General features: G+C 40.1%; 2 protein-coding genes across 3 annotated transcripts; both read left to right on the top strand.

The window, feature by feature from the left end:
• Window positions 1-12,287: 12,287 nt before the first annotated feature.
• LOC115056126 (DEP domain-containing protein 7-like) lies at window positions 12,288-17,567 on the top strand. Its single transcript, XM_029522391.1, has 12 exons — window positions 12,288-12,354; window positions 12,598-12,783; window positions 12,934-13,075; window positions 13,187-13,282; window positions 13,755-13,945; window positions 14,131-14,332; window positions 14,568-14,723; window positions 14,965-15,113; window positions 15,226-15,368; window positions 15,508-15,633; window positions 16,563-16,638; window positions 17,356-17,567. The coding sequence occupies exons 1-12, from the start codon at window positions 12,288-12,290 to the stop codon at window positions 17,565-17,567; spliced, it is 1,746 nt and encodes a 581-aa protein (XP_029378251.1).
• A 972-nt stretch (window positions 17,568-18,539) lies between these two features.
• Window positions 18,540-26,483, top strand: tcp11l1 (t-complex 11, testis-specific-like 1). Of its 2 annotated transcripts, XM_029523864.1 has the most exons (10): window positions 18,540-18,862; window positions 19,162-19,298; window positions 21,067-21,199; window positions 21,288-21,408; window positions 21,554-21,774; window positions 22,053-22,189; window positions 22,543-22,721; window positions 22,879-23,060; window positions 23,304-23,476; window positions 23,676-23,899. In XM_029523864.1, the coding sequence occupies exons 2-10, from the start codon at window positions 19,163-19,165 to the stop codon at window positions 23,897-23,899; spliced, it is 1,506 nt and encodes a 501-aa protein (XP_029379724.1). In that variant the 5' UTR covers window positions 18,540-18,862; window position 19,162. The 2 variants fall into 2 exon arrangements, with proteins under 2 accessions (XP_029379724.1, XP_029379725.1); XM_029523865.1 differs by lacking the exon at window positions 18,540-18,862 and having other exon boundaries at window positions 19,163-19,298; window positions 23,676-26,483.

The following is a 26,483-nucleotide window of genomic DNA, read 5'->3' as shown; positions in this document are numbered from 1 at the left end:
GCTGGGCCACCTTGTCTTCCATTGCCTTGCTTTTGTCTCGCATCACCTCGTGTTCCTGCTTAAGGGCCTGCAGTAAAATTAATTACCCCTAGGATTTTTAATGCAATACTAAATTTTTATGTGTTTATTTAAAGTGAACAGAAGGTATTAAACAGGGAAGGGAGAGAGAAGGCTTCTTGCTATTACAAATCAGTTGGCTTGTGACATTTTAATCCTGATTTTAATAATTTAATGAACGAATGGATGGATTAAAAAGGAGAAGGGGGTACAGAGAGAGGGAAAGAGAATAATAAACTGTAGAGCCGTAAATGGAGAGTAAACACACTAACTATCATTCAGTTGCGGAAGGGACCATATTTACTAATGTACATATTCACTAATGTACATGTTGTGATAAACAACATCACATTCATCACATTTATGAGAAGAAATGACGGTCGTCTTTTATTTCTGTCCTTGTGTAAATTCACCCCATAATCATTTAAATGGAGCCTGAAAAATTCCTGATCTGCCGAGGAGCAGTAAGTTAGGTGATGCAAGGTTTTTCCTTGAGATTGCTATCACATTTCCTGTCACTCAATACATTTGATTATACCGGACAACACTGATAGACATGAAATTTTCGGAAGAAGGAAGGCCAAAAAGAGCGATAAAGGGGACACCTCTGGGTTCAGTTTTCCTAGAAGTTGGTGTTGGTCTCTTTAAAATTCACAATCAATCAATTGTTCTTCTGAGCTGAGGAGGCTTTCTTTACTTCCACTGCTGCAAGAAAACTGGAAGTGGCTTAAGTTTTAGGCAGTTTTATCCTTATCTGGATTTTAGATTGCAATAAGAACTGGAAAAGGGGAGGTGCTGTAAAACGTTTCATTGGAATTGTACATATATAATTGTACAATTTGTATAAATGTATATATATATATATATATATATATATATATATATATATATATATATATATATATATATATATATATATATATATATATATATATATATATATACATTTTTTAACTACAATTTAACAGTATATTTTTTTTATCAAATTACTTAGCAGTAATGTGCCATCAAAGCAACTTGAGCATAAAATGAACATGAATTACAACAATACTGAAGTGGAAGTGATGTTTCTTCACCTTTCAGATTGCTCAGTCAAAGCCACTAAAGGCCACTATTTTATCAGTAAATCAGGTGACTTTTTCTGACTTATACTTTAGGTAAATTTCTCTTTCTTGTAATCTGGTCTTGAGCTTGGTTGCTACAGTTGTAACAATATTTGATAAAACATAACAAAGAACAGAAAACACCACATATTGTGTTGAGAGATCTCTACAATGTTGTTTCTGTTCAAAGTTCAATTTCAGCAACAGAATCTCAACCTAGACGGCACATGGAGGACCCGGGGTGAGAAGGTCTACGCTGATTTATCCGGGAACAACATGAACACAACAGAAGATGGGAAACTGACCTGGTATTGCTCTTTTTGTGTCTGCAGCTCCAGCTCTGCTCGGTTTACTGCCTGTGTCTGACTCAACAGCAGCTTCTGGGTATGCTGCAGAGACCTCATTACCTCCTGAACAAACATACATTCACAATATAATGTAAATACCCACAATGAAGACATACTTCATCATAATCACATGACCAATACAGATTATTTGCACTTTGTAATCATAAATTTTTGGATTTTCAATTGTACTGAATTTCTTCCAGAAAAACATCCTCCAAAACAACCGCACTCAATAATGAGATCAGATAATCCTTTATTGGTTCCGCAGAATGGGAAATTTATAATGTACGGTAACGGCGACGTGTGCTTTACTGTCTATTTTCTGTTTTTCTTTACCTGCTTCTCTGCTCTTACAGCTACATTTTCCTCCCTCAGTTTAATGTTCATTTCTGTTTCCTAAAAATGTAGAAAATAATGAATTATCCTCCTCTGGCCAGCGTAATGGAGATAAGTCACTACAATGGTTTTGGTGGCAAACAAAAATAAATGCAGTGAGATAGTAAATATATATTAATATTTGTCATTTACCATGTTCAGCTTCTGGTGCAACTTCTGCATTTCCTGCTCTTTTTGTGTGGGACTGTCTCTTTTGTTATATGTGACTGCTGTCATTTTTTCTTTGATGAGCTTGTTACTTAATTCCTCCAACTCCTGGAAATTAAGATACATCAGTACAGTTACAGTTGAAAAGTATAGTACAGTATAAAGAAGAGACACAGAAAACCTAACAAATGAGAATTGTCACTGCAATTATGTCACCATGGCCAATATTTGGATAGCAAATTGATAACAAAATCAAGAAAACATTGTTTCTACATACCTTCTTTAGTGACACAATAGTAGCTTCTTGTTTCTCATTTACAGAAGTCAGTTTCTTATTGAATCTTGTGGCTTCATCAACTGTAAAAGGTTGCAGGACATAAAACTACAACAGTTCATTACTAGTACATGAAGACACAAAACACATACCGAAGATAAGCAACAGTAATATTTTTATTCAAGTTTTTTTTTTTTTTTTTTTTTTTTTAAATGAGCAACAGGCATGAGGCACCTGTGAAACTGTGTTATCTATTTATATAAATAGAAACCACCTGATAACAGGCAAAAGGTCATCTCAGAGCACACTGCTCAGTGAACCCAGGAGACCACAGTGTTAGGAAATTGCACCTGGCTCATCGATCGCTAGTTGACAACATGAGCTGGATGACACCTGACGTGTGGCTAATGGAAGTGGCTGATGATTAGAAATTTCACAGCGGCAGGATTCTTAAATGTTGTCACCATTATGGCTCTTGGGAATCAGCCCTGGCTTTTTAAATGAAAAACCCTGTGAGAATATGTTGAAGGCTCACTGACAATGAAACTTGTTGTCGACCTGGCAGATCCATTCATAGTCACCGTCTACTCTTGCACAGCGACCCTTGTTCATTACCCGGATCTCAACCACAAGATGACATCTTTAAGATTAAGTGCAACTGGACATTTGCAGGAAATGATGCGCTGTTGAAAAGCACTTCTGTATCACGTGTGCTCAGACGGAGATCTCTGCAAACTGTTTCCAGCACCTTGTTACATTCATACTCTAAATAATTCAGGCTGCTGTAGGACTAAAACAGGGCCTCCTCTGCTAAGATGTAATAAAGTGAAAACTCTTTACACTCCCTTTGTGTACACTTTGTGTAGAGCATTGTTAGTCCAGGTGTGTCTGACATGAAGCAAACAGCAAAATTTGTGAATATACAGCCACTAATAAAAAAAGAACATCTACAGGCGTTATGTTACCGTCTTGCTTGAGCTTCTCGTGGGCCTGCTTGACCACAGCACACTGCCTGGCCAGAGCACTGAATCGTTTCTCCACCTCCCCCAGCTGGCTCAGGTGGCTGTCCTTTGCTCTGCTCTGCAAGGCTAGTTTCTGTTCCTGTGGAGGGGGGGGGGGAGAGGAAAACAAAAAAATTAGATACCTCCATACCTCCTACATCAAGAAAAAGTCAAGAAAACACAACCTTACTGCGATCCCTATTATAATATCAATACAAATATGTGCAATGTATATATTTATTGGAAATCAAAAAACTGAATCTGTTTATTTTAAGGTACTTTACTTTCAGCACTTTTGCTTTATGTCAGTATGTTCCGAATTCCTCATGAAATTTTACATATAAATTCTCCTTACAATCCATACAACAGTTTTACATTTTGGGACATGCAATTATTAATTTTCCTGCTTCAAGTTAGTGGAGATGGTTTGTCCTCCTGTCAGTTAAATATGATGCTCCAGCAAACATCCAGTTAGCTGAGCTCAGAATGTAGCCTGAAATAACCTATAAAACCCAGACCTTGGTTTTCATACTAACATGATATAACATGTTATTGAAATCACAAAGAGGGATAGTTGTTAGTAGTTAGTCAGATGTCCCATGTGGTTTGAAGGTGAAAAGCAGAGGCCCATTTTGTCAGACATGGAGTATGACAGTGGAAACAGCTGTAAAGTGGTGCAGAGGATCATGGTTTTACACGGCCACTGTCAGTCTTCTTCAGGGGGATGAAGGAATCAGCTCAGCTCATGCCTCAGAGCGCTTTATCGCTCTTAAAACTGTCATTACAGTTTGATTGTCTGTATCAAGCTGAGCGGATTCTTCTCTCCCGTTTCCCGTTCACTCGTTTCACTCTCATCCTCACTCCCTCCCATTCCTCTCTCTGCTCTCTTCAACTCCCTCTCACTCTGCTGAGCCGCTGTTATTTGAAGAAGGTTAAACCGAGCGAGGCTCAGTTATAAAATATTTTAATAGAGATATTTTCTCTGCTGTGCTGGCAGTTCAAAGTGTCACACACTCCCTCTGTTACTGCTGATGAGCTCTTCCCTCCGAACCCGTCCCTCCTTAGCACCAGTCCGTCATCCTCCCCTTTTAATTTTTCTCACTCCCACCGATCCTGTCAACAGTTTGTATAAGTGGAGAATCCTTCCTTACCAGCTCGTTTGATTTGTTCTCCGAGTTGTACTTCAGCAACTGCAAAAGAGCCGTAAAAGAAAATCAAAAAAGATAAAGGGTTTAAATACGGATGAACAGAGGAGAGTGGGTTACTTGTGAAAACTACATGATTGTTAACCACCCTTTTTTTTCCTCAGGACCCAAAAAATGAAAGCGCCACCACAACAATCACTGGCTGAGTCTTCTCACAGGGAACATGCCGAATTCAAAGAGAACCACCTAAAACTGACCTTGAGCTGAGTCTCATTCTTCAGCTGTGGATTTTCAAGGTCAAGAATTAACTTTGAACTTTCAATCTCAGGCTTCGAATCAACGGATTAGAAAATGAAAGAACAAAAAAACTATTCCTCAAAAACTTAATGACTGACAGACCCAAAAAATTGTTTGGTGAAAATACACCAATACTGATGGTATCAGTAATAGTACATTTATTTATGATAATCCTTATTTTATAAATTTGATGATAAAATAGTGATTATTAATATTTGTCTGTGGTTATATAATGTATTACTTATTGTAATTATTTCTGTAATAGTTATGATTACACAATATACACAAATATAATTACACACAAATGAAAACTACGAATGCCTATAATTGTTTTTATTTGATAAATAAATTAATAATTTAGTTAATTAAAGCCATCAGTCTCAAAAAAGCCCAATGTGAATAAACAATAAAGATATAAAACCCAAATAAACTTCAATAAAGTGATTAAATCCTCAGATTGGACAACCTGAAATAACTGAAATATTTAATGTTATGAAAACAGTGTGATGAGAAGTTCTGCTCTGTTTCTTTACACAATGCAGCAACTTGCAGATATTCCATCATCTTCTGTAACAGATTTATGATTTACTGTCTATTTTGTCTCGAGGTCGGCTGTCAGGTGTTCTGAAAATCTTACATCACATGTTTCCCTTGAGGTTGTCAGATTTTTGGGGCAATTTATTACACAACCAGCACTTCATTAGCCAGAATCAGTGGGGTTCTCATTGTGGAGATCCAGAGCCAGAGGGAGGACAACAGATTAATTTTAAAGGGCTGCAACATGATTTATTGTTTAAGGGAAAAAATAATGAAGCCCTTTTTTTAGATTTGATTTGTCAAATTTTTGTTTTGTTTAAGTCTCACAGAGTATTTAATTGCCTGCTCTAATTATAAATAAAAAAACTGAGGGGGATATATTATTTTATCTTATGTAGCCACTGATTGAGATCTATTATTCCTATTTTTTAATCACTGCAATTACTGAGTCCAAGGCCCTGTCTACACCCAAAGACAAGTAATTTTTTTAGCAGCAAATTATTTTAGAACGAAAGCAGCATCTTATTAATAATCAAATCACACTTCATCTCAGAATAGACTAAATTATGATTTTATATTAATTTTGGATTAACAGTCAACATATGCTGAAGTAAGTATAATCAGAAGGGTGACTACCTTTATAGTACATAAAGTATTTCAATACATATATTTATTAACTCATTTGCAATGATAAATTATTCTGATTTAATTATGAATTTATTGGACCATACTATTCTGATGGACCTCACAATTTGCAATTTAACAGTTCATCAAGGTGTGGCAATTAAATCACTTCAATCCCAAGTGCCATTGATGTGAAAATGTGTTAAATTACAGAAATCCACCAGACCGTGTCAGAAGACTGAGCACAACTGAGCCTCACTTTAGGCAAACACCGTAGACAGCGTCTCCCAGATAGAATATCAAAAACAGTCTCTATTGTCTGTGTAACACGGCTGAGCTGTTAAAGTGCGGCGGACCGTGGGGATGGCCGTATATCACCTCTGTGTTGTCAAGCCTGAAGACAAAAACACTGGGAGCCAGACCGGGTCAGGTCTGAGCATCAACATCCTATGAGCTTGACTCTGGTTGGGAACAACATGCTCTCATTTATTATCCCTTTTTATGGTTTATTAATACTAATGTTTCCTAATTTTCAGAAAGTAAGAATGACAGAAACAGGAAGTTGACGGATTGTGAGAGTGCTGTTGTGTGTGTGTGAGACATACAGAAGCTGGATGTTCAAGGTGCTTTTTTTTTTTTTGCCTGATTACAGATGACTGTGGGTACAAAGTGCAAGGCTACAGGTCACTAACAGACTAATCTAATGTTAGTAAGAAGCAGAAAATAAAGTTAATTTTCTTCATTATCCCCCAAAAACATTAAGCTGAACTGTAGGTAAAGCTGATTATTTATTAAATCACTCAGTGTGGTAATTGTGTTGAAGCTACAGTAAATTACAGTAAATTAACAAAACTCCACCTCGTATGTGTTTTATAATGACAGTATCAGTAATAAGACATAATCAGGAGACAAAATAAGTATTCAAATCAAAATTCTAAACAATTATCGTCCCTATATGTCTTATACATCTACAGATTAACAGACACTGTCTCTACTGAAATCCTGAAGGCCCCAAAGGTTCCAAGCACTCTTCTCATTATTCAAGAAGCAGTTCAGATGTGCAGAAAGTGCCGAACGGTAGTAAGCCTCCAGGAGACTTGTATTCAGTGTTAGTCACGTCGGTTGGAGTTTGTCTGGCTGCTGACGGCTTTGTAAAATTGTGCGCTCTCTGTAGTGTTCAAACAGAGCTATGGTAAGCCCCGAACGGAAAACGTGTCAGTCAGTTGCTACAGGCACTGCTTATAGCAAGCACAACACTGAGGAGACATTTTACTATTACTTTCTATTGTAATGCCTCCATTTATACGCCTATCACTTTGTGTACTTACAGTGAATATATGTGCTATTTCCTGGACACAGTATGGACCAGCCACTGTTATGAAATTTGAAAAATACCAGTAAAAACAGACCTATCCAGCACAAATGATTCAAAACTCAGAGGAGGTTGTGAGTGTTGTATGTCCAGGTACCTGTAGTGACCTCAGCTCTTCTTTTAAGTTGTTAATTTCCTTGTCCTTTAACTCAGCAGTGATCTGGTATTTCCCCTAAAATGTTAGATTCTTGTTGTGAGCAAAAAACAATTTGTTCCAGGGGCAGAGATATTGCACCTGAGATGACTTCATGTGAATTCTCCTCATACCTTCTCCTCCTCAAGGTTTCTGATTTTGGCCTGAAACTTAAGGAGAGAAAATAAGTTGTTCAGAAGGTTTTAATGCATTCGAAAACATCTTGTTTAAATATGGAAATACATAAAAACCTACCTGCTGCTTCACACTGGTGAGTGACACTGAATGCTGGGTCGCAACTGTTTCAATGTGACGCTGCAGGGATTCCTGTTACACAGGAGATGACAAACTCACACATCACATCGTGAAATAACATTAAGAATGATTGGCAGTGGTATTTTGTTAATGCCCACAAAGCTAAAGAGCAATATATGTATACACTGAAGAAGCTGTTGTAAAGCCAGCAAGGCCCAGCTATACCTTCTCCCACTCCAGCTCCTGTTTCTCCAACATCAGTTTACTGATCTGACCCTCAAAGCGTGTCTCTGCATCCTGAACCATGGAAACAAAAACACCTCATTTAGCTTTTATTTAACAAACCTATGAACAGACACAATGACATTAAAAACACAGTAAATGTAGATGAAGCAATGCCTGGCACAGTGGGATCCTAGCGTGCATGGTACAGACTGGAAAGCCATTATATCTGCCACTCTGTGGGCAGATAACTCTCTCTTTGCTTAAACTGCTCGAAGTTCATTCCTCCGTATCTTTGTAGACACACCCAGAGAAAGAGGAACATTAAGGGGAGGTGATATTTGTGGAAAGCCATCCCTATCCTCCCTCTTCCCCCAGAGAAGGCAGGTAAAAGTCAATTGCTCTCTATATCCACAGGACTTTTTTATGTGCATGTGGGAGCTGGTTAACTCACTGAGTTTATTTTATAAGTTCCTATTAAACTATGCTACCAGCGTGGCATTGCACTTAAAAACAGGAGTGCACAGGAGATAAAGCTGTTACTTTTCCACTGAAGAATAATTATTTTTGCTTGGGTGTGTGCATAGAGTTTATTAAGTTTATTAAGCCTGTTAGCCCATGTAAATAAAAATCGACTACGCCACACTAACTGAAGTTTTGTGGCACTAAAACCTTATTTATATTTAGCTTTTACTCATTATGAGAAAATTCATGCCTTTAACACCATATATTTATCATTGCTTTTCATCTCTTTACTGTTTTATTGCTGTTCTCAATGAATGCCTTTAATGGGGCATTAAAAAAAGTTTTTAAAAATAGAAGTATCTGGGCATAAAATTGTTATGTGTATTTGATAGTTTAGTTGGAGGAAGTTAGAGAGTGTCCTCTCAAGTTTTGCAACATACATGTTTTTGCATATATTGCATACTAAGTCACCAAGTTGCCTAAATACATTTTTCACAGTATGAATAACCTAAGCTGTGGGCCGTACTGTATAAAAACAAAGAGAATAAAAAAAAAAAAAAGGAAAAGCCACTGGAATTTGACCTGCTCAGGAATGTCCAGCACCATCATGACATCCTCTTGCTTCTTAACCTTTCCACCAACTACAAAGTGCTACTTTGATAACAGCAGCGCCTGAGGAGGATTGGACTGATATACCATCTTGTGTTTGTATCCCAGTTAACATGGCCATAACAATAAAAACTAAATGGGAACAAATGACCAGCATCCCATTCTTGCTCCTCTAACCTTTAAGCACACTCAGGGTGTGTTGTCAGGTTGAAAGTACTTGCTGCAGGGTACAAAGAATCATTTAGTTTTTATTTTCTTTTCACTTTTACAAACAAATTACTCTCTACTTATTGGTCAGGGGCCAAATGGCTTGTGTACCGCCCCCATCTTGACGCAATGTGCATCAAACCCAGCTGGCTCTTGTCCAGATAACCAAAAGGGGGCAGTTGGCTCTCTCTCAGGACACCGCCAACTCCCCTACTTCTTCTATGAAATCACTCTCCTCTTTCGCCAAACAGAGTCATTAGTGTCGAAGTTCTACTCAGCAAACAATGAATGATGCAGAGGAACACTGGAAGTAATGAAACCACGAAACATATTTTGTCATCTTTTAAAGCTTGTTGGTCTTCTGTTCAACTCAGTTTTAGCAACTGTGTGAATAGTTCAAATAGTTCAAGTCCAAAAAAGCCAGACACCCGTTATCAAATTAGTAGTCAGGCAGTGGTGTTGCACATCCACAATAATCACATCCTGAATCGAGATTTTTTAGAAATTAGATGAACTATAATAATAGACATGAATTGTCCCAACTCCTACTGTACCTTCCGAATATGAAGCTCCTCTACAGCCTCAAATAGATGAGTTTTAAATTCCAACAACTGAAGTAAGAGGGGACCTCCACTTTCTGTTTGACAGCCAGCAGACCCCTCCTGCTCCATAGCAGTGTCCCCTACCTGAATGGGAAAATTAAGGCTTTTAATTCAGATATCCAAGGTATGAAAAAAAAAATGTTGATTTATGCAGTAAAACAAAAAAATGTGATAAGCATTGCTGGTGTCCCACTGCTTGTATAAATATCATTGTACACTGAAAATGTTTCATTTCTAAGAGTAAAGCTGAGATGAGTGCAATACCTGGTTATCCATGTTAGTTTTATTTATTATTCTAATCTCAAAATGTATAAACAACTTGATTTGTGATTTATATTATCTGCTCTGTCTTCCAACTGTAGCTTACAGTGGTCTGGGGGGAGGGTACGCCAGAGTCTACGCCTCGATCCATTGGGTTGTTTCAGGACAGGCCAAGATCTCACAAGGTTTCTGCTGCCTGTTAATCAAAACACTTTGCTGGAAAAAGGTTAATAGAATAGGCTGTTTAATAAGCAGTAATGACCTGCTCTTCTCCTTATAAGATGATGATTACTTCCTCATCTGCAATTTTTACTGCTAAATGATTTCATTTGAAATAACAGGGTGGCACATTAAAGTCTCGTAATGTTTCTCAATCACTACAAACTAACCTAATGGCTTTGAAATGACCATTAGGGTTTTTTCTTTCTTTGTTTTACACCACTTCCATCGCGGTGAGAAGATAACACCTTGATAAGCCATCTAGGTTAAAATGAACCAGACCATTGACACTAATAGGGGTCAGAGCAATAACACCGAATGGACAAATTGCACTGTCAATGCTTTTTAAATTATCTAGGTTATTTAATTTGACCTGTGGTTGGTCCTCTGCAACTGTCTCTGTCCCCTAAACATAACCAAGAGAGTGACTGACACACACACTGCTATCACACAAACACACACCTACTGGAAAATATGACTATTTAAGTGGGAGGTCTCCACTAGCCACTGATCCCCTAATAGAACAGACCTTTTTTCGCCCATTTAACTTGCGCTAGTATCAATCATGTTGGAGAATTAAATGATCCCTGCTAGAATTGGCTACTATCATAAGATGACACTGTGACCCCAGGCGGAAGAGGGAGGGGATGTGCAAACGTATGTTAGTGTGTCAAAGTGATGTTGTGTGTGTGTCATATGTGCACGGCGGCACAGATGTGTGTGTGTGTGTGTGTGTGTGTGTGTGTGTGTGTGTTTGTGCCTGTGAGCACAGGGAGTAGACCACAATATCTTTTATTTGCTTCTCCAGGGATTCAGTTGAGCAGATATTAACCACCATTTCTAAGCCATGAAAAGACAAATTAAAAGGCCTGCCATCCATTAAACTGGAACATTTCTATCAAACACCGTGATCTCTGTATTACCTTTGTGTGAGTTATGTTAAAGTTAAGACAGTAATGGCGAAAAATACAATGCAGCTACCAAAACTACTGCAAGATAGCGTCAAAGTGCACGGCAGCAGCTATTTTATGCATTTTATCACGTCCTGGTATAAAAAGCAGCTGCACATAACACATTTGTACTTTAAAATAATAACCCTGTACCTCAGTTTCAGGGTCACAGGGTTGTGGATGCTGGTTCAGAGCCATTATTACATCTTCAGCTTCAATAATACGTTTCCTACACTATTATCTTTTATTTTAGCTTTTTATCAGCTTCAACTCATTTATCATATTACAACTAACAGCAGAAGTAGCGAGCTCTTTATAAATGTTACCTTTTTATTTAAAAGTCGTTTATTTTAAGAATAATGAAACGCTAATTGGAGGTTGAATAACAGCACAATTAGCCTAAACCTGCTAACTAAGCTAACATAAACGTTAGCTAACATAAAACTCGTTACTTCATTCAAAAAAGAAAAATCCGTTTACTTTGTCACTCGATGTTAACATAGCGTGTTCTGAAATTGACGTCTACGTTGGGTTTTACTGTAACTTACCGTGAATTATTCCGATAAAATAAGATTTTCTTGGTAAAGTTTACCGTTGTGTGGTTAATTAGCCCGGTCAGAGAGGCGTTCAAGGTACATTTAAGGGGTTGGTTCCCTTCGTTCAGAAGGCCCGAGGAGGCAGGATTAAAAATAAAAACAAATAAAAAAAACATATGAAGTCTTCGAAATAAAATAGTCAATATGTAGAGGGGAAAATGAAAATGTCTACGCCAAATTGACTTAAACTTCATACTCTCTGCCTGCTGCAGATAATTCTTTTAGAAAATTCCGCATTTTGGTTGAGCACTTGAAAGCAGCGTGCGTCCACTTCACGTACACGTTAACGTGTTGTTATTTATCCTTTCCGGCCCGGTCGGGGAAGTGAGTTCCGTCTGTTTTAGTGATGGGTGCCATCCAGCGGTTCAAATGGAAAATCGCACAGGCCTACAAACAGAAGAAGACGCTTTGGTTTGGACCTGCTCCCTGGCCGTCCATCTTCCTGGTTCCCAGGACATTTCGGTCCAAATGGCTTCAATAAAGGAAAGAGCTGCAGCGTTGAATCTTGCAGAGAAACTGTGTGTGCGTCCTCCAGGTAGGTTCACTCAGCAAGGTGCTGGGCTTTCTGCAGCTCATGGAGGCCTGGCGGTGCATCTCAAAGCATTTCCTGTTGGGCAGCAATGCATGAATTTGTAAGTTAAAATTCAAGCACAGAAATAACTGGAGGTCAGTTTTGAATGTTTTAAGGGTTGGCTCTCATTATTTCCTCACAAAACCGCATGTTACTTTCTGTTTATGTGTATTGTGACTGAGTTTGTGTTCCTTGGATTTCTCTCAGCTCTTGGAGTGGCCAGTAGACCGTCACAATCTCCCTCCTTGTGGAGTGGGCTCATCTCCCACCTCAGGTCTTCAGTGACGGTGAAGCGTAGACGAGTACACCTGAAGTCCCACAGCGACTGTTTCCTCGGCTCTGAGGCTGTTGATGTGGTGGCTGGACACATTAACCATGTCCTGGTCTTAGAAGGTGTGTGTGCACCAGACAATCGGCTTTAGAAATTGTGTCTATCTCAAATTTTGCATGAAACAACTGTATTGTCAGTGTATTATTATTTGTCTTAATCTATCAAAGGAAACTGATGTTGATATTCGAACTCTATGTTTGATTAATCTAAAGGTGCTGATGTGCCACGGGACAAAGTGGTGTGTGTGTGCCAGGCTCTGTTAGACTGTAATGTGTTTGAGGCAGTAGCAACCAAAGTTTTTGGGAAAGACAAGAAGCAAAATGCTTTTCAGGACAGCAAGAGTGCTCTTTACAGGTTAGAGACACACAACATAAACAAGTGAAACGAAGTTTCTAGCAGCCATTTACATGGACTGTGACTGTGTTAATATATTAAACTTAAATCCACCTTTTAAAAATGTGACAGGTTTGTAAAGGCGCACATGCCCACTGTCGATGAGCTGGAGACTGGTTTGCTTGCGAATGGGATCCAAAAGCTCTTCTGCAGCACTCCGTCAGACAGGTGTGTCATCTAAATGATGTCAAACTTCATTTTTGTTATGTCTGAGCACACAAATCAAACCGAGTTGCCAGTTTTTACATGTGTGGTGTTGTCTAATACAACAACACTGAAAACACTCAAAACAACTATAGAGTTTAGTTCCAAATGTCGAAACTAACTAAATATAGATGAAGAGTATGAATAAAACTTTCTATTCCAGTTTACAACATTTCATATCCTCATAGTGGTACATGTCATAGTTTTTCAATATTTCTGGAAATTCTCTTGAAAAAAATTGTACAGGTAAAATAACTCTGGATGTGAATGTCTGACTTTTAAGGGAATCAGCCTGGTCAGAGATTTGAAACAAGATCCGAGATCTAATTAACAGGAAAGCTGCACCAACTATGCCATTCTTTGCAGTAAATTTTCAAACTCCTCCCCAACTTGTCGCCAGCTCAAGCTCCCAATTTCCTTGTGTTTGTCTTTTCAGTCAGGAAGAGCATAGATCTCCCACTGGGTCGCATTATCAGATTTCCACCCTTGTCAAGGTCACTCCGACATTTACAAAAGCCAACCAGCCGGAGACTCATGTCCCTGCGAGTCCGTCCTCGGAGGACGCGGTGGACAGTGTGAGTCTGAGTCCCAGCAGAGTGCCGACTGACTCTGCGTTACCACAATCATGTAAGTCAGTCAGGTCATCACATGTTTAATCATCTCGTGCCACTTTTTCTGTCTTTTGTTTTTACTTTAAAGCACAGCAGTGGATTTTGGTGGTAGGCAGGACAAGCGCCTCCTTTTAATATAGAAAATGTAAATAAATCTCCTGAATCAGGAGATCATACTTCGTATTTTTGCTCTGCTGCTAGTGGTTGATGAGGTGTGGCAGGAGGAGACCTTCCTCAGGCTGCTGAATCTGGTTGACCTCCCCCTCCTGGAAGGGGTACTTCAGTGCAGCCGAACCCCATCGTCTCCTCCTCCATCACAAATGCCGGCTCACAATAACCCAGACCTGATCTACAGCAGCAACCACCTGGACAGGCAGATCCTCAAGGCCTTCAGGGAGACTCAGTACGTCTGGCTTTGAAATTAATTTGCTGTTTCAAGTGAATTCATCTTGACCTCTATTAGTGGTCAAAGGTGAAATACTGAGACAGTTTGTGACTGCACATTTTTACTTAACATACTTCGAAATAGCTTTCTAGCCAACACAAAGTGGATTGTATCCATGTCACAAATTTAACAGTAATATTTAGCCAAATGCATATTTTCATTGTAGGTTTGTATATTGGTCTTTATTCCTCAGGGAGGATGAAATGCTCTGTGCTGCTCTGGACTGCCTGGACTTCCTCTCTGATCAGCCGGTGGTGGAGCTGAGCAGGGAGCTTCCTCACTGCTTCCCTCAAGATCAGCAGAGCTCTGACCAAGACCCAGCTGGTAGCAGTACTCAATATGGAGTCCAGTTCTTCAGCGTGGCACATCAGTCATCAGCCTGTTTGAGCTTTTGCCATGATTTGATCTGTGTGACTGTTTTGTGTTTACTCATCTTGTTTTGTTTTGTTTTTTTTTTTCACATGCAGCAAACAAGGCCTGGTTCACTTTATCTGGCATTATAATTGATTTGCACAGCGTAAATGTCCATACCAGTATTTCTGACCCTAGTAGAGTGTGTGATTTGTGTCCGCACCAGGACACAACAACAGCGATGACTCGCATCTCTCCGCAAGTGGTGTGGCCCAGTGCAAGCTGCTGCTGTACAGGGCCCTGTTGAAACACTACAGCCACACAGACAGACCTCCGCTGCTGCCGCAATACATGTCTGACATCTGCACAGCCATCACTGACCTGTTGGGTAAGAAAAGTTCTACGTTTAAAAAAAAAAGGAGATAGCAACAAAATCAGTTTTCTCTGTAAAGTTGTTCAACTCCTTCTTAGTTATATTTCTATCTGTCCTGTATTCCCAGTAAACGCTAAGTTGGACAAGGCGCTGGAGGCTCTGCAGCTGTGCTTGAAGCTGCTGCCCCCCAGCTGCAGAGAAGAGCTGCGCAGGCTGCTTACGTTCATGTCTCTGGCAGCTGATCCACAGGAGATAAAACTGGATAAGGAGGTGAGATCTGGTCTTTTAAAATACTTCAAAGAGGAAGATGTTGTGAACAGTGAAAGTCATCAAGGAGAAGCAGCAATAAAATGGGGCTGTTTTGTCTGTTTTCTCTTCTCTGATTTGATATGTGCTGTTGAACCTAAAGATAGAAAACAAACTGGCGGTGAAGAGGTCTTTTACCAGAGCCATCATCTACAGCAAGAGCCTTTCAAAGGAGAAAGAGGACCTGATTGTCAGCTTCATGCTCAGCAACATTCAGGAGATCTTCAAGGTGAGGAAACGCTCTTTCTCCCATCGCCCTGGATCTTTAGCACTGCAGCCATTAAGTACTGCATTGCCTCAAAGATGGAGGAAATCACTTAGTGAGAGAACTTTCTCAGTTTTTGGTCCAAAAAACACATTATCCTTTTTTCCCACCCTGCTGATAAACACCCATTTTTCTACACGCCACAGTTTTTTGTTCTTTTACAGCCAAGCTGAGTTAACCTGGCTGACGTCCGTACGACGTCCTCAGGGTTATTTTTGGCTGAAGCGCAGCAATTGTGTGTTGGAGTTTCCTCAGTGTTCAAAGCTCTTTCAAAATAACTTGGCACAAACAAGCAGCGTTGACAACTTGGTGCCTTTTAATTTACAAGCTTTTCAAGAAAACAGGATTTTAGCATTGCAGAGCAGCCTCCTGGAAAAGGCCTTGTGCGAGTTTGGCTTATTTAAACTATATACGTGTGAGCAAAAAGAATAAGAGAGATGACTGACTGAAACCAGCTCAGAATCCAAAGACTAAGATGTGGTCCCGTTCAGACTCGCCAAAACTCTTTCAGAATTACATAAAATATGATGCTGATATTGTCACAAGCAAAGACGGTGACTGGATAATTCGGAATAAAACAAATTTTCATTCTGATGAAAATCAAAGCTAAACTTCATGAGCTCTTCTTCAAAACCAAAACTGCCTCACCCTGAAGTTTGTTAAGGTTAACCTATTGCTGCGCTGGATTTTGACATTCAGTAGCGCTGTAAACAAATTGCTCAATTTGAGTTGCAGAATACAGTTCAGAAATCCGTCACAGACATTTGTGCAAGGCTTTTGGTGAAAGTGATGAATGGGAACTTGAACAGGAAAGACTGCCAAATTTTCAAGCATTTAATTGAATCAAAAAGCTGTTTCACTGCTGTTGAAACATATTTTTGTCTTTGCTCCAGATACCCGGGGCTCTGCACAAAGGAGTGAGTGACAAGCTGGCCAACCTTGTACATGGGACACAGCCTGAAACTACTGGTAAGTGTCCAACACAAAACAGTTGGACAAAACATAATTTTCACTCAAATACAAGTGTATTAAGAAGTCAGCTCATAGTGGAGCAGCAGATGGTTCAAAATCTGGGTCTAACTTTTTTTTTGTTTTAGGTTCAATTTTACAACTGCAGTTTCCACCCCAAGGCATATATGGTATCTAGTAAAAAAATAAATAAAAATTAAAGCCTGTCACGATAGAATCTATTAATCCACATCAACGTGACATTTTTAATACCTGGAATAGTGGAGAGATTAAATTTAATGGCTGTGCTTGAGGCTTTGGATCCCGTCAACCATCTGGAAATTGACACATCCCTGTCGCTTTGTGTGCCCCGATTACATTTATAGAGGAGAATTGTGCAAATGCTCTGAATGAAACCATCATTTCCATTGAATATCATCTAATATTTTTCATGCCCTTGTAATATGTCCTAAAGAGCATGAATTTCATAAACGTGTATGTCCACGTATGTCCTGTAAATTGTGAAATTACTGAATGAATGTAAAATAAAAAAGCAGAAGTGTTCAGTATAAACAGCTTCATAAGTAATGGTATGTCGGTGTTGGTTATTGAATTTTTAGCATATTAGCCAGCTGCCTTTCTGTACTTTGCATGAGAAGTCTATGAATGTGGCATCCGAACAAGTAAAGGTTCCCTCCTCGTTAATGCTTTGTGTTTCTCTGTCTTAATGTCCTTCAGGCTCCATGTTTTGTCAGCAGGTCTCCAGCAGGACTTTCACTGACTCTACAAAGACCACGACCAACCAGGAACTGCGGACTCTTCTGAACAGCATCCATGAGAACACAACGATCTCTGCTAAGGAGAGGAAGCGCCTGCTCCGCCAATTTTACCAAGCCCACCCTGAGATATTCAACCAGTACTTTGGTGACTCTGCAGTCAGTGTGCTGTAGGTTTGTGAATACAGTGATTCGGGCACATGGCTGAGGTGTCTGACATTTTCAGCAGTCAGTTTAAGTTTTTATTGGTTCAATAGCTGGCCAGTTAGACACAAGCTGACTGAGTTAAAATAAAAAAAAAAAAGAAATGACATTGTATCTTAGATTGCTACAAAAGATACAAATGGGAAAGATGACTACAGCATATCATTGCACTTGTACACTTGTTTTTGTGCATTACTGAACAAATAAAGAGATGACTAATTCCTTGCCGTATCTTCCTTGAATTTAAGTATAAATATAAAATATTAGCATGTATGCTTTGAGCTTTATTTGCTTTTTTTTTTTTTTTTTTTTTGAGGCAAAATGAATGAAATTGCAGACAGACGGCCAGCTTTTCTGTATTTGTGCATTTCAACGTCTGCAATGAACTTTCCAATTTTTACCATTGGTTTCAGTAAAGGCAAAGTTGCTTATTAGGCTACAGGATATGTTTTAACAAAATATTGAGTGCTTAAATTTTCTGAATGTATAATTTGTTAGTGTAATATTTGGCCAATCCAACTCGCCTCAGTCACAACTAAAACATGAGTTCTCACCCGAATAAACATTTCATTAATTACAACATAACTTATGTAGCTGATACTTTGAGTCAATTGTAACCTGTATTGAAAAAACTACAGAAGAAACTATGATAGAAAATACTCAGTTGGCTATAACTCAGTAAATTTTGCATCTATAACATTGTTTACGTTCTCCATTTCAGCTAAATCTTGTTTGGACATGATATAATTTCCACAATGTGCTGCCATTTATAGTTTTTGTTGCTGCAGAAGAATAGACCTTAAAATATTCACAGAAATTTTCATGAAAAATTAAAAAAGTTTTCTATCATCCTCTGTTTGGGGACACGTGAGCGCGTTCGTGTGTGCGCGCGGACGGGGGCTCGACTGTTACGTCACGTTAGCCCCACCCAAACCCGGAAGCGTCGCCGCCGCTCGGCTAGCAGCGTCTCTGCAGCAGAAGGAGGCTGCCGCGTAAACAAAGCGGATTTTTCCCCAGGATGAAACGTGGCTCCTTCTCTGTCGAAGACGGTGTCCGGCCGCCGTGAAGCCATGAAGGCCTCCGTGACGGCGGTGACTCGGCTTTAGCTGGATGATGGAGGAGTAGCTGTGTCATTAGCCTTTGTTGTTGTCGTCGTCGTCGTTGTTGTTATTGTTGTTGTTGTTGTTGTTGTTGGCAGCCGAGGACTGAAGCTGAGGTTAGATAAGTTCAGAGATCCACAGCTGACAGACTTCTCTACCTGTAAGGTCAGTAAGCTTCGCCGCAGATGAGCACCGACGCCATGCGGCTCTGTTTTGTTTACCACCTCGGTTTTACCCCCCTCTGTCCCCCCTCCTAGTCTGCGGTGATGTCATCATCTGTAAATCACAACAACCCTCATCCCTCCTTCTCTTTGTGCTGTGATACTGCATGATTTGCCACAAACACGGTCAATAACACAGCTCTTGCACATGATTGCCTTGTACGTCATGACACACTTTCCACATGCTTGAGGTCAGTGCGGATTACAGCTTTAACCAGCATCCTGTTGTCCTGAAAACTCTAGCATGCCAAAGAAGGCAGACCACCTTGAGGGTGGAGGAGACAAGGACTCAAAGGAGGAGTGCACTCAGGATGCTTCTGAGACGGTGAGGAAGAGGGTCAGGGCAGATTCGAGCCAGCAGCCTGAGGACTCTCCCCAAGGTGAGGATCAGGCTTTAAACAACAATGTGCAAACAAAATTACACCCGTGCAAACCGCCTTGTCCATGTTCAGACCATTTAAGATCCGTAATTAACCTAAGACAGATGTTTCAGCAGGTGAGGATACCAGGTAGTGCCTCCTTCTGGCACGGCCTTTTAAGCCTGAGCTAACTCTGATGTTGAGGGTTGGAAACTCGTATGTCTCTGTGTTTTAGTGTCAGCTGAAAAAGAGCAGTCACATTTTTATTTAATGAAAATGGATTTAACTGTGAGTCCACCCATTTTGACTGATTAACTTAACCTCTTAACGCTGTCAGGGAAACATGTGAACTAGCCTTAGGTCCAAATGTGGAACCTTTTTTTTGTGCTGTCCACTGCTCCACTCTGCCACATAGAGCCAAAGCCAAATGCAAAAGAGAAAAACACCAAAATATGTTAATTTCCCGGACTTTTTAATAAAATTTATTTTTGCGGAATAGTCAAGATACCCAGCATTTTGGGTTCACCTCATAGACCTGAGGTGACACATCTATTGTACAGTTGTGTCTTTACTGTGTTTCAGACCTGGAGTTGCAGTGCAAGTTTCTGCTTCAGCTGCTCTCCAATCTGCTTCTTATCACATTTTGTAAAAGTTCAGTTAAGTTCCCCGGTTTCCTCTCAGCAGTTCATTATTATCACAAACATGAAGTGAGACTGGGAACACAAACAATCCTCCTTTTGTACGGTGGAGAGGAATCATGACTGCTGTAGTGAATAAAAGTACTAGCCCGATGAACACATTCCTTTAGGCGCTGGCAAATGAATTCCTTCTGTCTGCAGTGCTTTCCTGTCTTAACTCTTCGATAACACAACTCCAGTGATTCTCATCCTGTCATCACTTCTGCAGATCCCACTCCAACCCAGCAGCTAATAAGACCAGGTGTGGTCTTGTAACACAATGTACATGTGAAGACAAGAGTTTGCAGTGTTGGGAAGGCTGCTGAATTCACCACAGAAAATGTGTTGTGTTCAGCTGTTGCCTGACATTCAGTGGCCACTCGGTTGTTGTACTTGCACATGCACACCACGTTTAATGGACAGGGTGCTTGACATATAAAAGTCCTCATACAGCACAAAGCCGAGCCTCTGCTGTGAGGACTAATCTCAGCTTGGGTTATATATCAAGGCTCCTGTTCACACATCTTCCAAAGTTTACTGAAAAATTATCCCACAGCCAGATAATAAACAATTTATCATCAAACATTTGGATCAGTGCAATTTTCGGGACAGGTATTCCTAATTTTATCCATATGGGGTGCAGGAGAATTGTTTTGAATCGATTTAGAAAATGCATCATTTTCTCATTTTCCTTGAATTTCCCCTCAGGGCTTCTATCTATCTTGTTTTGTAAGATTTTCTTCTTGACAGATGAAGACAATGAAATGTCCAAGGGAAACGTCTTGTTTATGTTCAGATATAAATTGGATTGTTATTGATGTGCAGGAGTGGAAACTTTGCTTTAAGGCAGGTGTGCCGAACAGAGTTCTGTGCTGTGTGAGTAACCTGACAGCTCGAGCCTACAGTGGATTAAAACAGCCTGTCTTTGGTGTGTGTCTGCTTGCACTGTATTCACATTACTTCCACTTTGAAGTAAAAGATGATTCATTCATAAGATGTGTTAAAATGTTTTTCATTGACAGGGCATCCTCTGGAGTTCGGTATACACCAATGCAGGCTGTTTTCTTGGAATGAAAACACATTTTCTTAAATTGATTTTCCTTCCTCCACAGCCAGCCCTCCAAGGTTCGTGTCTGTGGAGGAGCTGATGGAGACAGCTAAAAGAGTCACCAACATGGCTTTGGCTCATGAAATAATGGTCAACCAGGCTTTTCAGGTCAAACCCACAGAACTTCCTGAAGGAAGGTGAGGACTTGATTCAGTCACTTAGTCTCACTGGAGTACCTGTTTTTGCGTGAAGCCTCTTCTCAGTGTGCCCTTTGACCCTGTGCAGTTTGGAGCGCAAGGTGAAGGAGATCATGCACAAAGCATTCTGGGATTGTTTGGAAGCACAGCTGAAAGAGGATCCACCATCGTACGGACACGCCATCAAACTACTTGCTGAGATCAAAGAGGTGAATAAACTGGTCCCGATGACCTTCCCAGTGCAGTGTCAGGCATGATGATGTCGAAGTTGAGGTTTTGATCAGGTCAAGGAGCAGAACTTAAATCCCTCCCTTATTCACACCTCCTTTTTTACTCTAACATCTGATCATCCAGACGCTCCTGTCTTTCTTGCTACCGGGCCACGGTCGTCAGCGCTCCCGCATAGAGGAGGTGCTGGACCTGCCTCTAATCCAGCAGCAGGCTGAGAATGGAGCCCTTGACATCGGCCGACTGTCCCAGTTCATTGTTGGGATGATGGGCTCGCTGTGCGCCCCCTGCAGAGACGAGGATGTCAATAAGCTAAAGGAGATTACAGATATTGTGCCTCTGCTCAAGTAAGCCAAGAGACTATAAGACTACAAGAGAGGGACTATTCTTAGCTCTGCATGAGTCGGGTCCTACTTTACTTTTAGTCTGTGATTTCATTCCAGTCTATTATGGCACACACGTCGGCCTGTTCTGGAGTGATGTTAACTTCGAGGATGATAAGAAAGCAGATAGCGGTTAAATAGAGGTTAATGGAGAGTTAACCTCAGAAAATTCACCATTTCATTAGAACTGTTGTATTTAAACAGTCCCACTATCTGTTTATTGTTATTTCTCTCTATCTAAGGGCAATATTCTCGGTTCTGGACCTGATGAAGGTGGACATGGCCAACTTTGCCCTGAGCAGCATCAGACCTCATCTGATGCAGCAGTCCGTTGAGTATGAGAGGAACAAATTCCAGGAGTTTCTGGAGAAACAGCCCAGTGAGGATGCTTTCCTTAACTGAATTAGTCATTTGTTGCATTATTTATGCTACCAGCATTATATAGTTACATAATGTTATATGGCTGGATCTAAAGCAAAGGAAGCAACATAACAGTCAGTCTTTGAAAAGTGTGCTGGTATTGTAATAACCTCCACCAGCCAGCTGTGTTACTCACTTTAAAGCTGCAGTTATCTGTTTAAAATACAAATTGATTCAATGTTCTTCTGTTACACTGAAATCATCTTATCTTATGAAGAATGTGACGTCAATGTTATCACATGGTGAACAGTGGAAGAATTCACTGCGAGTAGTGACAACATAAAAAATTAGAATGACCCCTTTGTCCCTCAGATGCCTTAGACTACACTGAGAAGTGGCTTGAGGACACGGTGAAAAGCCTGAAGGAAGCTGAGATGGATGGCTCAACTGCTGCCTCATCTGACCCTTCCTCACTCCTCCCCCTAAATGTCCACAATCAAGCCTATTTACGCCTGCTGAGGTGGGACCACGCCTCAGACCCCTTCCCAGAGGTACACGCCCTCAATCCTGAAGCCTAACACTCTGCGAGTTGTATCTCTTTTTTTTTTTTTTACACCTTGTTCTCCACTAATGTATTTTTGGCTTGTCTGTGTCCTGTGATTGTTTCTGTCCCTTTAAACTGTTTTGACCTTGTCCTTCCCCCATTAGACGATGTTGATGGATCAGGTTCGGTTCCAGGAGATGCAACAGGAGGCCGATCGGCTAGTTCTTCTCTCGTCTGTGCTTCTTATCGTCTACACTACGACCGGGGAGGCCATCTCAGGCCTGCCGGGGCTGATGGAAACTCTTAAAAACACCATCTCCATCATGCTCGCAGACATGCACACACCGTGAGTACAACTAACTTCTACTGTACACTTATGCTTGATAAAGTGACACTGGACACCTCTGCAGGCTGTGGAGGGTTCCCTTTTATTATGTTTCAGACCACTCCCAACTGATTGATGACTGTTGAGGCAGGCAGTAACTATGGGGAACATCCAAGCAAATAAGCATTTGGCCATTGGACATTAAAGTCTTTATTTATCAGCTGCGTTGAACCACTTACATGACTTCCCCCCACCTGTCCTCAGGTCTTTCAGTGCACAGGAGGCCTTAGCGACCATCGGAGAGAAATTATGTGTTGAGCTAAGTCAGTGTCTTGGCCAACATGGCTACTCTCCTTTCTCTGCCGAACGAAGGAGCATCCTGAAGGGACAGATCTCAGCCACCATCCAACCAGACAACACAGTCCGCAAACTGATGGGTAAAAACACTGACATCTTTTAGCTCGGTTTTATTTGTATGCTCATTATCTCAAGACAACTTACAAAGTCATACTTTATAATACATCTAATATAATTCAAAATTGACTCGGTTAGAAAAAGAGCCAACAGCATGTGAGTGACGGTTTACAGAAACATTTTGTTTGGCAATGACGGAGAATTCCTCTCCTCTCCTGTCAGACTCTCGGGTTCAGACCTACCTCTTGGCTTCCCTGGAGTCCAGTCAGCATAAGACCCCCCCGCTTCTCCCTGGAGGTCTGTCTCCAGTCAGCAGGGAGCTGAAGGAGCTCGCTGTTCACTTCAGTCGCCTTGTCAACTACAACAAGCTGGTCTTCTCCCCGTTCTACCAAAAGATTCTCCAGAAATTACTGACAAAAGGAGAGAGTCCTGGCACGGAGATGTAAACGCCACAGTGTGAAATAATAACGAGGTGGAGCACCTTCGTCTGTAGTTTCCCCTTACTAGCAACATTTAAGATCCAGAGCCAGGAGTTGAGGGCGATGATCGGTAATCATCAGGTAAAATCAGTAGTGGAGAACGCGCACCTTAAACTGGCATAATCAACAAAATACTGGCTACATCTCAGTCACATTAACTCACAGTGTTGCTTATTTGATAAACCTCAGGCCTCATAATAGTGACCTCGCAATAGTTATCTTGCATAAAACTCTATTCAGTTTTTTTTTAGCAGTGCTGGGTATTGTTGAGTAGTTTGATACCTGCGCAAACACATGACCTGTTTTTAGAACAGATACTAAGGCGACACCAGGCATAAACATATTTCTCTCTACTTGATAAAAACATGGTTACATACAGTATAAAGTTAACAATTAAGATATCTCATTAAAGATTAAGTCAACAAGATCAAAAACCATATCTATAGTTATCAAATGTTTATGAGTAGGAAATGAATTGTCAGACTGAAGAATATTCGAGGTCAGAAGCATTGTTATCAATGTTCCGAACCCAGGAAATGAATCTCTGCCAATGTTTACGAGCAGCACAGTCCCAACCTGTCAGGTGAGGCTGTAACATATTGCCACATTACATTCATGGAAGGAAAATCTGACGACAAAAACCTTTTGTAACGTTTTCAAGAAATGTCTGTACATGAATTCCATCCAACTATTTTGGTGGTGATAAAGAAGGCTCTGATTACTCAATATCATGTCACACAAAGTTATGTGAAGCTTCATCTATTTTCCCACGATTCAGTGAGAAGTTTTGGAAAAAAGAACACTTAAGCTGCATGTGTGGAAATTTCAGATTTATTCATGAATTTACTTGAGTATTTATTTATATTTGGGAGGGCCATGATATTTAAGAAATCTTTTTTTCATTTTTCTACACTTATGAAGAAGTGGCAGAGATAAAACTCATTTCTTAGGTTAAGAACACTGACATTGGATAAATAAAAATTCCAGCCAAGTTACACGTTTTATTACTGAACAGTTTTCAGACTCTTTAATCGATACTCAAACAGGATGGGCAACTGCAGTTAAGGAATTCTACAGTGGATATAAAGACTCTACGCAGTTTAAATTTTGTCTTATTTAGGTCAGTTGGGCTTTCTTGGTAAGAAAATAACTGGAAAGGCACAGACCTCAGTAGTCCACCAAGGCAAATGTCATACATCATAGAAAAGATTTCAGAGATACAATTATTTGATTCTTCCCCAAAATACGATCTTCCTGAGCCATCCCTTCTACCAAATTCAGTACCAGTCAGTTCACGTCCTTTTTTATAATCATGTTGACAAATAAACAGAAGTGAAAACACATCTTCACTGCTGACACCGGTTGTTATTTGGTAGATACCTTGGATTAGCAATCATGCACCAGTTGGTACTTATTGATAGCATCTTCATAAAATCACCAGGTCTGTGGCTCCTAGAAGAAGCTGAAATTGGAAAATTCAGTATTTACATATTTTTTAAAAATGAACCTTTAGTCCATTTATGTCAGAGTTAGAACGTGAATGAACATCCATTACGTCCGAGCCTAAAGAATTCATACAGAGCTGGCTGGGTCTGTTGGGGCCTGGTCCGTTTGTCTGTCTGTGGCGACATTCCCTCCGCGCTCTCATAATGATGCATTTCAGCTCAATCGTTGATTGGAATGAGGGAAGACTTTGGCCAATGGGAATCTTTCTGACCATCGCAAGTTTGGAAGCATCCAAAAAAAAGTCTCTCAAGCACTCAAGCAATTAACAATGAGAACAATAACAGATTTCCACTGAAGTGTCTTTTTCTTGTGGGAGACAGTGGAAAAAGAAGAAGATTGATCTTCTCATCTAAATCTTGGCCGGAAGCTGAACACAACTCATAAAATGTTTAATCTCTTATTCAACATGCCACAGCTTCAGTGTCTGTTGACCTTTGGCCTGGATGTTGAATGCCTCTCTGAGGGGCTAAGTATTTGTTCTGGCTCAGTGGGAATTAAAAGATTTGGCAGTGCAGCAGGGGCCAGACTACATGGTATCCAAGTATTATCAATAAATTCATAAATACAAGTAGCACAGTCCTCATGATATTTTAAAATCTTTACTGTTGCACAGATTTAGGTACATAGATGTGTAGTGGACTTTTTATATCCACTATAAGAGATCGCATGAGAACAGACTGTCCAGAGGGGAAGCCAGACCAGTGTTACAGACGAACTTGAACTAGTTTAATTATTATTTAGGTTTTTTCAATTAAGTTCACTTGTTTATAATATTTCTGATGTGGTTGCTTTTTTGTTTTGTTTTGTTTTTTACATATTTTAGAGTATTCAGAGAAACACTATGCTATGCTTGTGGACCTGGCATTTCTGATCCATATTTTACACAAAGTGTGATCATAATTTAATAGTTGTAACACTTCATCACTCCTCCAGGCAAAATGTCATCGCTTGTTATCCAAAATGAATAACGTGTTCTTTAAAATCACACCACTCCATCGATATTTGTCTGTTGAATGTTGACCCAACATCCCATTAAAGCAACGTT

This window comes from Echeneis naucrates, chromosome 16 (assembly GCF_900963305.1).
Source record: "Echeneis naucrates chromosome 16, fEcheNa1.1, whole genome shotgun sequence".
NCBI classification, from domain to species: Eukaryota; Metazoa; Chordata; class Actinopteri; order Carangiformes; family Echeneidae; genus Echeneis; species Echeneis naucrates.
The sequence above is the reverse complement of the archived record's forward strand: the minus strand, read 5'-3'. Positions and strand labels throughout refer to the sequence as shown.